The sequence below is a fragment of the Gallinula chloropus genome (genome assembly GCF_964237585.1).
Source record: "Gallinula chloropus genome assembly, chromosome: 2".
Classification (NCBI taxonomy): domain Eukaryota; kingdom Metazoa; phylum Chordata; class Aves; order Gruiformes; family Rallidae; genus Gallinula; species Gallinula chloropus.
Window position 1 is genome coordinate 62,868,511 of NC_140086.1, and position 15,900 is coordinate 62,884,410.

Below are 15,900 nucleotides of genomic sequence, written 5' to 3' on the forward strand. Positions count from 1 at the left end.
TTTTTTTTAAATTCTATTGTAATCATGATAGCTAGAACTTTTGGTACCTAAAGGGAGGTACTGAAATTATTGAGTCTTAGATACCTTGATCAATCATCAATGGATGAAATTTTCAAAAATTCCTGTAAAATTCCAGTTGGCTTTTCATTACTAGATTTGGGTGCAGAAAAGAATTTAAATAAATTGCTTTATTCTGAAATGGAGATTTATATGTGCCAATCGAATTTCATAGCATAGTGAAAGTTAATCAGCATTTTTATGGTCCCATTTCAGTGTCAGGGTTCAGGCTGCCTCAGAAACTTTGAAGGACTTGCGTTCCCCCTTGTAGCACGAGGCCCAGGGTGTCCTGCACTGCAGGGACTGTGGGGGGGAGATGGGGTGTCTTGGGACCCCTGTCAAGGCAGTGGTGGGAGAGGGAGCAGCTGTGGGGCTCTCTGGGGAGATACCACTCACAAGATGGGCTCTTGTATTTATACTAATGGTGTCCAGAGTTAACTGAGGTGCTGTGCTTTTCCAGAATGTCCGCGCGTTAGCATGCCTGGTTATGTGGGGATAAAGAAGGAGGTTTCCACCCCTCTGTCTTCACAGGAGGACTCGGTAATTTGACACCCGACCTCTTAACCCAGCCGTCTTTTGTAGAAACTAAATTTCCTTCCCTACGGGGAAGAATTTGAAGGAGACTGTTGGTTCCAATGAATTCAGCATCCTTGCCCCACCAGCCCCCTCTCTGCTCTGTTACTGCGAAAGGAGACCATTTGGATCCAAACGACTAATGCAATTTTCTTTTTAAAAAAAAAATCCAAAATTCAAATTTCGGTCTTATCTGAGGTTATTAAAACTATATCTGAGGTTAGCATTATTTATTTGTAATGACCTTCCATGTGGTCTTCCTGGGCTGAGGCTGCTATGCACGTTAGTACATACCGAGTAAAAATATAGCTGTGAAATGGTAGACTGTATTTATATACAACAGGGCAAAATCCTAGCTTCTCTTAAAAAAAAAAAAATACTGAAAAAAGAACATTTACAGACTTTTAATGAGTATTGAGCTTGCCAAAATCTCTCAAATTGGTCCAGAGGTTTGGAATGAAGAATTATCATTTGAAGACAAACAATACGAGTTCTGCTGCAATTTCAGTAGCAATCCCCAGACCTGTTTTCTTTATGTCATGAAAACTTTAGAAACATAAACAGTGCTGAATTGCCACTGGTACTGAATAATGCGGCTTTTATTGTTGCCTGGGCTCTTCTGTATATTCAATAAAATAATTTAATACTTATTAATAAATAGAAGGTAACTAAAGATGACTGTCACCTAGTCTGTTGAAAATTTCTCAGTACCCTTAATTTGTTAGTAAATTCGATATATTTTATTTAAGCGGAATCATATATACAGTATATTAACTTTTTTCCAGGCAATCTTTACTCAGCACAGAAAGGCCAGATGTATGGGAATTGTAAAAAATCAGGATATGCATAAAAACTGTTCAAGTGCATAAAGCAGCCCCATCTGGAAGACATCTAACAGAAATGAAGTTGTACAAAACCATTCCATTGATAATAAAGCTAATTTTTATGGGTCTGACAAGTATGTAATTATGTTCAGTGGTGCTTTTCAGATTTTATCACAGTCAATAAACCGCAGTGGTAATTTCATTCCCATTTGACATATTTACATGGAAACATTTGATTGGAGGAATTAGTAACCCTGAAAGCCTTGATAGATATGTTTTAATGATCTGTGACCTCCGCAGTCCCTCATCTGTTTATTGTTGCAACAGGCGAGAAGTCGTTCCTCTGTGACCTTTGTGGCTTTGCCGGCGGGACGCGTCATGCCCTCACCAAGCATCGGCGGCAGCACACAGGTCAGTAAAGCTGTCTTTACTCTTTGCTATATTTTCTTCAGCAAGGGAGTCCCTCTCTACGCTGGGGAGCAGCGCAAGTCACATAGCATGTTGCAGCACAAATAATACATCGGCTCCTTGTTTACTTTGCTTTTTTTCTCATCTTCGTAAAATCGCTACGCCCAAGGTCTGCATCAGATCCGTTAGCTGGGAGTTTGAATAATTGCTTGGTGGGGGAGTGTGGGGTATTTTTGGTTTGTTGTTTTGGGGTTTTTTTTCCTGAAGGAAGTGGAATTGTAAAGACTGGCTTTCTTCTTTAAATGAATGCTAAGTCTACTATTTTTTTTTTCCTTCCAAGGCCCAAATAGATTACCTACTGTGAAGATTTTGCAAGAGTCTGCTAGAATGTCCCTGGGTGAAAATTAGAGACTACATATAGATTAATCCATTATTTTGGACTGAGACATAGTTGAAAGCTAGTGTTGTTTCAGTTGCAGTTTTGTAATTTTAAGATAGTTTGTAATTAATAGGTGCAACTTTAAGAGTTACCACATGGTTGGCATGTAAAGCAGCATTTCTCTCCCAGAACTAGTAAAGCTTTTCTACCACCGGGTTATAAAAATTTAATATCAGTTGAAATTAAATTGGTTCTTAGTTTCAGAAAACCAGAAAAAGTGTAAGTATTAAACATTTATTAATACGTTTTACCTTAATTGTGCCTTTTAGTAGTTCCTTGTAAGTGTTTGATTATTTGAATAGATTTTGTTCAAACAGACGCAGAAGTGTTGCTGCTTAAGCTCCTGTAGCTTTTGTTTTACTGCCATGAGAATACTGTAATATCATCAGGAATTGCTGTGCAAGTTAAGTGACCATTGTCTAATGTACACTGGAAAGAAATGGCTATCAAACGAGACGCTGTAGTTGTGACATCATGAATTTTCCATTGATTTTGTAAAAGAATCTCAGTGGGAGATTTTATTATGTCCCTGAATAAACTAATCTCGATTCAGGACATACACCATCTAAGTGCGTAATTTCCTGGAGAGCAGCTACTCTCTTTCTTGAGAGCCTGAAGCCATTCTTTCCACCCTGTTTTCAGTTTATTAAAGCAACCATATTTGGAGGAGAGTCTGATGCTTTCAAAAAAGGTAGGGGTTTCGGTACTGGTCAGGCAATGTCTTTGAAAGGGTAAGCTCTAAAAAAAAAATATGCAGAGCCAAATTTTAATTGCAGGTCTAAGTAGTAGTCATACTTGCAGGATTTTTCTTCTGATAACAAGGACCATACCTTTGTGTGATAGTACTGCCACAGTCAGTTCCTATTCACTGCAGGAAGTTTGTATTTTTAAAGTGTCCAAGAAAAAGGCATTTAATAAATATAGTTTAGTATAACGCTCGCTGAATGATAACAGGAGCAGTTGCAACTACTGGAATGGAAGTCATATGCTTCAGCTATAACGAACGGTCCCCGTTCTTTTGGAGCTTTGAGGAATTTTCACATTGGTTCATGTTTACCAAATGTGGGCTAAGAATGAAATTTTTACTTTTTTTTTTTAATCAGAAATAAATCATTGTTATCAATAGGATGGGAACTACCTTTTCAGTTTTATTTGCCTGCCTTGTGGCACACTGGGATCATGCATATAGCTAGGACTCATAGTCAGTGCAGTTGCACAAGTGGTAAACAATAATTTCAGAATGGAAAGGTGGAATAAATGCATACTCTAGTCTTTACCTTTCTTGTCTTTACCTATCAAGTGAGTGAAGATCAGAAATGTAAGCCCCTATCATCCATTGGTTCTACGTTTTGGTTTTTTTTGTGTGTCATTAGGCCAGAAATCAATAGAAAAAAATATTTTGGTTCCTGTTTTATATGCAAAATTAGGCTGGAAATAAGGTATATTCCTTGTGAAAAGCTGTCCAAGTTTTCGATGGCATTTTGCCCTTCTTTTGCCAGTGTGGTAGAGACTTTTGTGCTATGATCACAGGGATTCACAGGTTATAGATCATGAAGCTTGCATCTAGCAGGCATAACTTTATATTTTATGTCAGGACTGGAGGCTCGTTATTACTTTGCTATTAACTTTATACTATACAGGACAGTATCTCAGAGGCAGAGGGATCTATCTTTTTGGCATTTATCTGCCTCTGTGGCACAAACAATCAGAGATGATTCTTTAGCAGAAAAATTATCTGTAGCTTCTATTTGTTTCAAGGAGAATGACACAATCCACCTTTGCCTGCATTGTTGCTCTTACATGGGTTCCCATGTATTTTCATCCAGCGCACAACTTTATCTCAGTCCTTAGCTACGTGCACTCCTCTTTGTACCTGTATTTTTTCTTCTGTGTCCCCAGTTGGCACAATTTTCCCAGAGCAGAATGCCAAAGCGAATTACAATTAGGTTTGAAAGGGATAGGTATCAAAAATAGTCTAAATGGCTTAAATAATTCCCTCCTGTAATACAAGCTGTCTAGGGGGCTGACACAGAACATCTTCCAATCCAAGATTTACTTCTATCACCTGTCAGAGACCCTTGATTCAAGGGCAAATGAGCAAATCCTCACATGTAGTTGAGGAGTCTTAACCGGCTTAACAAGCCTCTTCTCGTCCCAGCCTCAAGGCCTGAGGTGTCCTGACACCCCAGAGAAATGTTCAGCTGCTGATAGATATTTGACACGGGAGGACTGGCTGTAGGACCAGTCTCAGACTTTTGATGCTCTTGATTCTGGTATTTCTTAGTCTGTTCATCTCTCTCTCTCTTTTTTTTTCAATTTTTATTTTTTTAAAGTGAGTTTATTTTTACGTACCTGGAGAAATACCTTTGCCTTATGAAAGGTGCATCTTCTGTGAAAATATTACAGGGAGCATAAATTATAAGTTGGTGTACGTAACACTGGCAGAATCTGACCCTCGGTCACTCTTGGAGCGAGCTGTAGGGACAAGTTTGGTAAATAGGACATTACCTCTGGAAGATATGTGGTGTCTTTTTGAAATGAAGTACAGAAATGTTAAACTGAGAGAAAAAATAGTTTTCAGACTTGAAAACTTCATACTTAATTTATTTGCAAACGTGATTCATCCCCTAACAGATTTCCTTGAGATAGGTTTTCTCAACTGTAAAGTAGAATTGTGAAGCAGAAAAAACTAATTTGACCTGTAAAGAGATCCCAGGTGTGTCACCAGTTGACGTTTTTGTTCTGTGTACAAAATGTTATGTCTTTAATGACTGACCTGGTCCTGTGAGAAGCACACACTTGGAACACAGAAGCAGCTACGTCTTTGGCTGAATTTTTCCTGGTAAAATGCTTTGGCGTTATTTATGATCTGATTTCATCTTCTTCCAGTCCTGTTCTGGAAGAATCAGTCTATGAAATTCTGTGAGAGTTTCCCTGGCTATTTAACTATCAGTGGTGCGATCTTCTGTGTTGTGAATTGAAGCAATGGAAACTTCAAGAGTGGTCCAGAGTTTTATCACACTGTAAAGAATGCTTACAACTCCTTGCTTTAGAACAGACACTTGTGGCTACCTAGGCTGTGAGCAGAAACTGTCTTAAGAAACTTAGCACCAACTGATACTGCGAGGGGTCCACGTGGTGGATGAGGGACAGCTTGTGGTGCTGCGAGACAGTACATGTGCCGTCGTTCTGGTGCCTCAGTGTGACTGGGAGGAACAAATTTCATCTTCTGAGTCATTCTGAAAGAATTTTTTTGATTCGTATTTTGGCCCAGTTAGAGGGGCTGGACTCACTGATCTCTCGAGGTCCCTTCCAACCCCTACAATTCTGTGACAATCTACCTGAAGATGGGAAGATAATTAATCTTGCAAGTTTTAATGTTGGCCAAATTTAGAAGTAGTTGAATTCCATAAAGAATTTAAGCCGTTATGTGAATTTTATCATAAAAAGGGGTAGATAACCTTTAAATCAGCCACCCAAAACACACATACTTATGAAAGAAACATTCAATATCACAGTATTTAAATATTCTGTTTTAATTGTGATCAAACTAAATAGGAAATTGAATAAGAGAGAAAGAACAAGGAAGATTAAATATTGGTGGCTTGACATAAAAACACGAAGCCACTTAATTCTTAATTTTAAAATGTCTTGTTTTATGTTCTTGTTATTGTTCTGCTCTCCTCCTTTGTTTGTCTGTCTTCTGGTAGGATTTTGGTTTTCCCTTCATTTACATGTTTCCCAGTAAACTTCCATTTTGTCCTGTAGTAATTAGCTCACTCCAACAGTGCTGATCAGTCACAGCCTACGTTCTCTTGCATGAAATTTCTTTATTTTAATGTTGGTTCATACTCCTGCAAATTGCAAAAAAAAACCCCCCATCCTCATCTTCTACATGAGGGCAGCCTACATTAGCTTCTTCTGTGTTGGTTGTGGTGGAATCTTCCTGGGGATCATTACAGTAGTAGAGCATTAGAGGGTATGTACACTTAACATGCACAGCAGTTGTGTGACAATCACCCTGTACCTGCGGAACTGCTCCAGAAGATTGTGCCTTTGTTCAAATATTTTCATGAATTTTTGAAGATGGTAGCTTATACTGTACAGATCACTGTTTGTATGATTGCTTCTGCTCACTCATTTCAATCTTGCGCTTCTCAAGACATTTATAGGTCAATGTAATAAAGAAAGAAAATTTAATAATATATGTGTTTTTATCCAGATGAGTGACTCACTTTGTGTTTCTATTTCTCATGTGAACTGCTCTTTGACTTTAATGTGTAGTTACATTACTCGGCATTGAATTTAATGTATAATGTAGCCTCTTCCCTTCAACTTCCTCACCACAGCTTAAAAAAATTATAATGTAGAATACCACAGAAAACGTAGCTCAGTAAGACTTACTGTTCTTTTCAGCAAGAGGAGAGGGGAAATTCAAAGAGGATCTGCATTGTTTTTCCTCTTCCACTGATGCCAACATTTGTGGCACAGCACGGAACTTGATTATAGCAAACCTTCATCCAGAAATGACACCAAAAACCTGAGTAACTTGAAATTTTCTCTCTACCCAGGAGAAATTGTTTAGGGGAACAGAGTTCCTCCCATTTCTAAGTGTACAAATGTCTATCACTTTTGGCTATGGAAGAGCAATCCTATGGCATTTACAAAGTTTTTCATAAGAAAGCAAGGGATCACAGATGTACTTATTTTTATATGTCTTATATGCAAAAATGTTGACCAGACTAAAAACAAACAGAATTTACTTAAATATACTTCAGGCTTCGTTAGCAAGCCTGTAAGTACCTCTCCAGGGAGCAGCCTTAGCAAACACTGGAAATAGTTGGGAGTAAGAAGAAAAAAAATCCTGTTACATGTAAGCAGATGGCTGTTTTTTGTGGTCTACTCATTCCTTAGGTCAAATGACACTTACAGGATTCTTTTCTATGCTGCCCACCACATCACGTGAAAAACAAATAGGGCTAAAAGCAGTGGTTTCCTGTTGAGACAACCAGGGTAAGGTTTCTTCCATCTTGCTAAGATTCTGATCAGTTACTCAAGACTTGAAAATTGAAGGCACCATTTGATTACTTTTTTTCTTCAATTATGCAAAAGCTGGATCCTCACTAGCACATTCATGTAAATGCTGTAAGTAATCTGTTGTTAGAAATTGTCTGGACAGTCATGATAATAAAGATTTCCCTTGGCCACCCGCAAATCAACGTATGGGACCAAGATCTATAGATTTTGTTATTGTTTTATTGTATTTTTCCGTTAAAAAGTATACATTAAGTGCATAACTGCACAGAGAAATTTATGCTTGCAGTAAGGTATGCTCTGTGTCCTAAAAACCTCATCATCAAAGACAGAGAACTCAAAAGAGGCAAAATCAGAGAAAAGAGGAAGAAGGAGAGAAAAAGAAAACTGTAATTTCTCTGTGTGTGTGAAGCTAAGATAGATGCTAAAAGAAGGTAGGGCAGAATTTGGTAGAGGCAGGAGAAAAAGAAAGCCTTAGTCGTGACGGTAATAAGAGGAGCAGAATGGACAGAGCAGACAAGGCTAGCTGGTTAGCAGCAGGCTTAATAACTGCTTTTGTACAGACTGGTGCTCCCCATGATCTGACCCTTTCATCAGCTGCCTTCCCAAACTTTGATTATTGGAGCTAAAATTTTTCATGGCAGGTGACTGACTTAAACAACTGATGCACTTCAGAAGTTGCTTGCAATGTTGTCAAAAAAGCAAAAGCATTTCTTCCTTTGTGATCCTGTGGTTAGGAAACAAAGCTGTTTGAAAGCGCTTGTGTTAAAATAAAAATTTCCAAGGATAGTGGGTCCTTGATCCTGAAACATGTATCCTTCCTCCCCCTGCTCCCCCTGAGCTTGTTGGCCATTGGAGCATTTAAGGGCACCTATACTTCTTTTTCATGGGGGTTGTAATTGGTAAAGTTAGAGATGGTGAGGCATGGACAAGGTTTCTGTAATGGCAAGGTGAGGTTTGAGGGTTTTATCTTGATTAATCTTTAAATATGTAGACTTTGTCCTTCTTCACATGTTTGGATACACTGTTTTATGGTTAATATAGTGTTACTTAAAAAATATCTGTAAATGTGGGTGAGGGAGAATTGTCCTGGAATATTTGATAGTAGCCCATATAAAATTAAAATTAATATATTGCCTGAAAAGCCTGGGGGCAGGAAAACTGGGACACAAAGGCTGTGATTAAAGAGCATTCTGGCCCAAAGACAGGAAAGACAAAAAAATACTTAAATGAGCAGGTCTGTGGAAAATTAAACAAATTAATGAAAGTACTGCTGCTGCTATAGCTAATATACTCTTCAACACTCCCCAACCCAAATAAATACCTAGTCTTCTTCTAGATTTTTTCAACTGTACTTATCAACCTGGTTAATTATCCATAAAAATAAATACTTTTTCCCATGTGCAGCTGCTGAGAATTACAGGCCATGGTAGCCTGTCCTTTTTCCTCCCAGCTTAGTTGGCTTTTGTTGTGTGGTGCTGCTGCGATGTGTTTTCTGTCAGGTGAGATTTACACATAGTCCACTTGACAGGAGCAGTTAGCCACAAGGATTTCCTAAGGAGAAACTTCCTGGAGCAGTGGGCAAGGATTATAATTTTTCTTTTGGTCATGATGGAATTTGCAAGCCCTCCTGGCTTCCACGGGCTCTCACTCATCTGTCAGCCTCACTGGCCCTGCCCTAGCACAGCAGCAGACCTTCACCTGATCCATGGCTAACTAAAAATCTCCTTTCCTTTCAGATCTGTTTTTTTTTACATGGGCAAGTTGGCAAGGTTCTAATGCATTTTAAATGAAAGCAGTTAAAAATAAGTATCTATGTTATCTAAAATACCTGTGGCTTTACTACTTAGGCTTGAAAATGTTGCTATCTTCTTTAATACTGGAAGATAAAATAAATCAGGCACAGGAAATCTTCAGTTCAAGAACAGGTTACGTTGCTAGGGAGTCTATGGCCTCCCAGAGAGTTTAATTGAAGCAGCAGCCAGTACTGTTCAAACTGCTTGGAGAATCAGCTTCTCCAGAGCAGAGAGTCAGTGTCTGACAAGAAAACCCCATTTGGGGCAGGAAAGACATACTTTCTAGCAGTCTCAATTTGTCCAGCATAGAGGCTTCCACATTGTGTCCTGCCCCTTCACCTTTCCTTGTCCCATGAAACAATAAATGAAAAATAGTAGCTGGTATTCTCTACAGCAGCTGCTAAAAGCAATTATTCCAACTCTTTATGGAGCTTTAAGAATCTGCCCCATTGTCCTTCCTTACAGCCTTACAGCCTTTTCAAGCCTGAGGACCTTGCACTTCTTTTTCCCTTGGGGGTAAAAAGCACCCAACAGTCTCCAATAATGAAAAATGCAGATTTCTCCCTTCTCAGAATTCTGGCACAGTTTCTTTGGAAGTCTTGAGTGTCTCATACTTTAAGCGGGCTTGAAAACTCTGCCATGGAGGCACGGCTGCTTGGGAGCGGCATTTGGCTGGTGATGTGTCTTCTGCTGGTGGTGTGTCTCCTGTCAGTCTGAAAAACCACATATTGTACCTGCTAAGAGGCTTAGGGTTCAGGTTTGAAACTGCCTATTTTAGACCTCTGGATAGCCTACATGGTTGGTGTCCATCCCTAGCAGTTTTATTCAGAATTCTTAAGGAACATTAAAGAATGTTGATTCTTTCTGTAGTCTTTATGGTGAATACTTCTGAAGGCTTTCACAATGCAGTCAAGATCTCAGACTTTTGGATCTGTCTCTGTCTTCTGCATATGAAAAGAACCATTTTTCTCCCTAAATGGTAATTGCATGTGCATGTAAACCACACAGAATATTGCTGGAGCAACTGCTTGTAAAACTCTGATGCAGGTGTCTTAGCTAGGAATCACAGGATGTGTATCTGCATGAGATTTTGTCTTAGTGCCTTCTGAGGAGGGGGTCCTTCTGCTGGAAAGAAAAATACCCTTTTCACATAATAGTTTATAAGCTAGAAATTTTTACCTTTCTTCAGTTAGTAGTCCTCTAGAAACATTCATCAGAGACTGAATTTTAATCTTCTGAAAATATTATTGTCCCAGTCTAGGTTTGGTGGTTGTTTTGGGGTTTGCTGTCTCTGTTTCAATTAACCTTTCAAGTCTTTCTGCTGAAATTGGCCCATCGTTCAGACAAGATTCACAAGGGCAGAAGGACAGCAGGCAAGAGATGGAGAATGGAGCACTGAGTACTGGATCATATTCTCAGTCCTGGTTTATGTGTATTATTTAATGGATAAGAAGGAAAATCCAGAAAAAAGTGCAAAAACCAAAACCACTTTCCTCCCTGAGATGTTCATTCTGTGTAAGCACTGAAAACAAGCTTCAGACTGATTTCTCACCTTCCTTCTCCAACAGTGTTGCTTTCAGGGTTGTACATGGGCCCAGCTTCAATGGAAAGGTGAAAAGAATGGCTGTCATGGAGTGATGTTATTTTCATGAAATAAGGCTCAGTAACATGGTTACCTTATTTCAGTGGGGTTCTTTCTCCTCTTTTTTTGCTGTTGTGCACCGCCACGTGGGAAGTCAGATGAATACTGATGTGTATATGTCGTAATGAGAGTGGTATTTTGCAGTTAATACACCATATTAGGAAATGTATTTTGTATTTGTGGTTGTTTTATGGACATGGACTAAAAACTATCTCAAGGGATTTCCCTGGAATTTAGACATGTCTCCCTTTTCTGGTGATGGAAGCTGATAATGCATGTCTTCTCTTGTCACCTTCTAGGAGAGAAGCCATTCAAATGTGATGAGTGTAACTTCGCTTCCACAACACAATCGCATCTGACACGACATAAGCGTGTCCATACTGGAGAAAAGCCTTACAGATGTCCCTGGTGTGACTACAGGTAATGACTCATTAACTAAAGCATGATGAGAGAAGGGTTAAGGTGATCAGACGAGGTTCATTTGAAGTCACCAATAAAAATATATTGCCATTAAAACACCATCAGGGCAGCAGTAATTGCATATTAAATTAGGAGCTAAATGTAAAAACTTAGTCTTCAGTATTTAGGTATTACTTTATAAAGAAAAACAAATGATGGGAAACCTTTTAGTGGTAACACTGCGGTGCTAATGTTGAGTGTTTGTTTCACAGCTGCTCTGGTGTCTGTTGGAATTCTCCATGGTGAGGCTGCTTCCCTGCATCGCCTTTTCAAATCAGTTGCAGTTTTGAAATTTTTCTCGGTTGAGTTGCAACCATTTCACCAAGAAAGGAAAAGTCCCCAAAAAGGCTTAGCAGCCTAAATGCTCACCAGACACTTATTAGAATGTGAAGCAACTGGAGCTGGTTACAGTGCTGCAAGTCTTGTTTCTCTGCTCCAGTGTTCCTTCTCCTTGCCAGCCAGGTTGTTTGGATGAAAGTTGGCTTTAGGGTTGCATGGAAAGTCTCCTGTGTTCCACCATTAAACCCCACCCTGTTAGACAGTAGATTAAATTCTCAAAAACTAACATGAAGGAAAAGTTAAGATTACTTTTGGTGCTCATCCTGCGTGTCTTTTATTCATCATCAACAAATTATTAAATTTGTCCTGCTTATTAAATGATCTCATTGCTTCTTGAACAATTCTTCTCTTAAACATACTTCTACAGTCTTGAATATTTTTAATACCTTGCAGTGAGGTGGCCAGTCTGTGTGTACTATAAAGGAATCAGTAGGAGGTATTAATAACCAATTTGTCTGAGTTGATATCCCAAACCTTTTTTAAAAATCAGTATTATATTTGATAAATGGCATGTGTTCATGCATGTCATGATGCATGCAAGCAAGAGAGAAGGTTAAACATTTGATTATATCATTATAGCATTTTTTAATTTTCTTTTAATGCTGAGCATACAGCTGTAATGTTCTTTTAGTATAAGTTTTAATGTACTTTCCTAAACCAAGATTGTATAACAAAGGCTAGCTGCTCTCATAATACCTGGTTTTGCTCTATTTATGGGCTGCTTTAAAGAAAGCTCCTGTACAGAAAGCTTCTGCAGTGATCACACAGTTTCTGCTCAAAAAGTTTTGTTTCATTGCTTTGTGCATGTGGAACACATGTTCTATGAACTCTGCTGTATTGAGCACCCATTAAATGACTGTCCAGAAGTGCAGAGGAATTAATTTGATAGCTGGGGGGTGGAGGGGTGGGGGCTTCCATTTCTGCACTGCTGCCTTAAGAGTACCCCAGGTTTTTGCTTCGTTTCTTTTGTGGGTTTTTTTTTTTGGTTGGGGTTTTTTAAATATAGAAGTGTTTATTGGCTTCAGTAAGTCACCTAGGAAATAGAGGTGGGTTTGTGTTTGTCAGAGTGGTTGCATTAAAAGGTCTGTGTTGAGAGGAGTGAGAGCAAATAAGCAATAGTGTAGCATGATGTGCTGCAGTGAAGGTAAAAAGCCCTATCTTAGATGGTGCACGTTTGAGGAGGCTTAATTTTGGGGTCATCCACTTTACCTAGTTCTGCAGTAAGCCTATTCCATCCAATAGGGATGGTTTGTTAATGAAAGGTGAGTTATGGAGGGTTTGAGCTCCTGGTTTGAAGACCCTAGAGACTGGGAACGTTGTAAATGTGAGTCAGTTGACAGTTTGGGGTTTGGTGTGTGCACACGCAATGTGTGGATGCAATTCCCTTGCTTAGGATGAGAAAATGCATAACTTAATGCTCTGTTTAGTGAAAGATGGTGAGATCATATTTCTTTGGATGAACAGTTCTCTGTATGGGATAGAAATTCGATGAAATGATGGGGTTTTTCCTAGTATTTTGTTTTATTGGAGGTTATTAAAGAAGAAGCAAACAGAACTTATTTTATCAGGATCAACAAGAAGTCTCTGAGCATCCCCTGCCTCTATATTGTTGGAAAAATAAAAAAAAGACCATACATTTCATGGTAATAGGGCATTAGTTTCCATCCCTTGCAGGCCAATTTTGACCTAATCTTTGGAGGCTGATCTTTACAGATACCAGCTGATGAAGCTTTGATTCTGCAGGAAATTTGTTCTGAGCTAAGCTGAAAAACATCTGGCAGGGATGCAGGATTCAGAGCTGTGCTGCTGCTGCTGCTGCAAGTCCATAGCAGCAGTGAGGCACTCTGTAGCTGCAGAGGAGCCAGTAGAGGGGCTGCTGTATTTATTAGCCCAGCAGTCCTGCTTGTGCCTGCCAGTTTCCACAGTCCTGGGATATTAGCCAGTCTTGTTGGCACGTATGTTTTTTGCTATCATCCTTTCTCATTTTTTTTTCCTCTTTTTTCTTTCATTTTAAAATATAATTTCAAGGGCCACACCACCCTTTGTCAACTTCCTCAGTGCTATCTCTTCATGGAAAGGTATTAGTAACTCTGTAAATAATGTCCTTTACACCAGTTCAGCAGACAGTCTGTACTCTTGCAAGTGTCACCTACAGAAAACATAAAATCGAGCTTTAAAATTTGCTGACCTAGTGATAAAATTCACCCCCGTGTCTAGTGGTTGAGTTCTCACTGTGGTGCTTTCGGCTCAGCCCTTATGCTGTAAATCCAGCCAGCCTATTTCAGGTGTTGCTCTTCAGTGTTGTTTGGCAACTGCAGGCTCTTTAATGACCCTTGTAATTCCAGCGAGGTGAATATTCCTCATTTTGTGTGTGGATACGGAGTATTGTTAGTGCTACCATAAAGTGTCTTCACTGATAGGTGAAGTGATCTCTCTATTCTGTAAAGTAGTTTGAGACACTTGAATTAAAAAGAGTGTCTAAGTACAAGGTATTTTAATTATTCGTGTTCAGCTCATCAGTGCTCAAAGGGTTCTTGGAGATTCCTGATTGATTTCAAGCGTTTCAGTTCCTTGGGAGGAAATTCTGAACAATCAACCAGCAAAAAATCTTGCCAGTCTTGTGAGTGAGACTAGCTAACCCGGGCTAGAAGCACAAAAAGAATGGCTATTAAAATAAACTCATCTGAATTTAGGAATTGTTATGAAAATCTGGATCATCAGTGACTGGACAGGCACCTAGAACTCTTCCCTGCCCCCCTCCTCCCCCAGCCTAGCAGCAAAAACTGAGGTGAAAAAGCCTGCATGGAAAAGAAATGGGAATGTATTCCTATCTAACCAACAGCATGGGAAATTGTTTTCTTGTCTAAGAAAAGACATGAATGGATGTGGTTTTCTGAAGTGAATAATAAACTAAGCTAGCATTTTGAGCTCACAAATTTATATATTCTCAATAGTATACCTATACCCAAAAAGAAAATGGGAGATTTTGCTAATTCTCCTTTACCAGATTGCTTTTATAATCTGTGTTTACAGTCATACTTAAATATTCTTGCAGAAACGTTACCTTCCATCTCTACTTTTTGTACTGTGATACTTACCTTTGTCTAAATCTTTTGCATATCAAAACCAAAGAAATTAAGATCTGCTTTTCTGTATAGCAGTGTGCAACTCCTAGTAATGATTATAATTTGAAATTATATTTTCAGTCTCATTTTTTAAATCTAACTCCTTTTGAAGGAAAAAAAATATATACATAAATATAAAACTTTGCTTGTTAAATGTTTTGGTTGTCTTTTTTTTCACATTTGTCTTTTCAACATTGGTTTGCCCTATTTAGATAAAAATAGGCACAATTTTCCTATGCATAAACTTTTTCAAATCACACAGCATGTCTCCCCATTCTTAAGTCAGTGTGCTTTATCATACCAAAATACTCATTCACTCCTAATTAATGTTCACCTTAATTTTATAGTACAGAATTGGTCTCATAGGGCCCTACACCACCATTACACATGCAGTGCTTATTTTATATTTCTTAGTCATTTAAAAAAAGGTGTGTTATGGGGCTAAACGTTTTGGATTACCCAGTCCTAGAGTTATACTGACAACAGTGCTGCTCACGTTCAGTAGTGGGCACAGCTAAGTACTAAAGAGCCCTTTAACCTCCTGGAACTGAACAACGCCTGTGAACTTCAACTCATTTCCAAATCTCTTGGTTGTATATTCTGTGGCCAGGCTTTCTAAACCCAAAGTATATTTGGGCACCTGAATTTAACCTGATTGCAGAAGTGCTAAACTCCCCTAAGTCCGGTGATGTCAGTGAGAGACGCAGATATACAGCCCTCTCAGACGAACGAACTGGTTCCTGCATGTGTCTAAAGTAAAGAATTAGGAATCTCATTTTAGTCATATGTTAGGCTTTAAATTCAACTCCCATTGGTACTGACTTTCCACATAACTATCACATCTTCTCAGGCAAGTAATAATTTATGTTCATCGTGTGTGTGAGGGGGATGTTTCGGTATGAAATGGATCTGGATTACATTGTTTTGCAAGGGGGGTGAGGGGGTGGAGGCTGTTGCAAAAGGCAGAGCCCTGCTCTTCTCTCATAGTCAGATTTGTTGGAGTTCAGGGCTCTGGAGGAGCACCGGTATGGCTGTGTGATACAGAAACAGTACTGCTATAACTTGGACCATGAGAGTGTGGGACAGGTATAATGATAATGTACTTTGTGCTGTAATTAAACTAAATGACTCTCATTTCTCTGGGATTCCACTGTATGGTTAATTTTGCATAGAGTACCCATGGCAGTGAGGGGAAGGAGAGAGT

General features: G+C 39.0%; 1 protein-coding gene across 1 annotated transcript in view; it reads left to right on the forward strand.

Annotated features, from left to right (window-relative positions):
- The window catches only part of ZNF407 (zinc finger protein 407), a gene marked incomplete at both ends in the record, with an annotated part of 319,806 nt that overhangs the window by 180,483 nt on the left and 123,423 nt on the right, over positions 1-15,900 (forward strand). The window contains 2 exons of the mRNA XM_084260279.1: positions 1,782-1,865; positions 11,073-11,193. Of these exons, the coding sequence (XP_084116405.1) occupies positions 1,782-1,865; positions 11,073-11,193 (205 nt within the window). The remainder of the gene's footprint in view (positions 1-1,781; positions 1,866-11,072; positions 11,194-15,900) is intronic.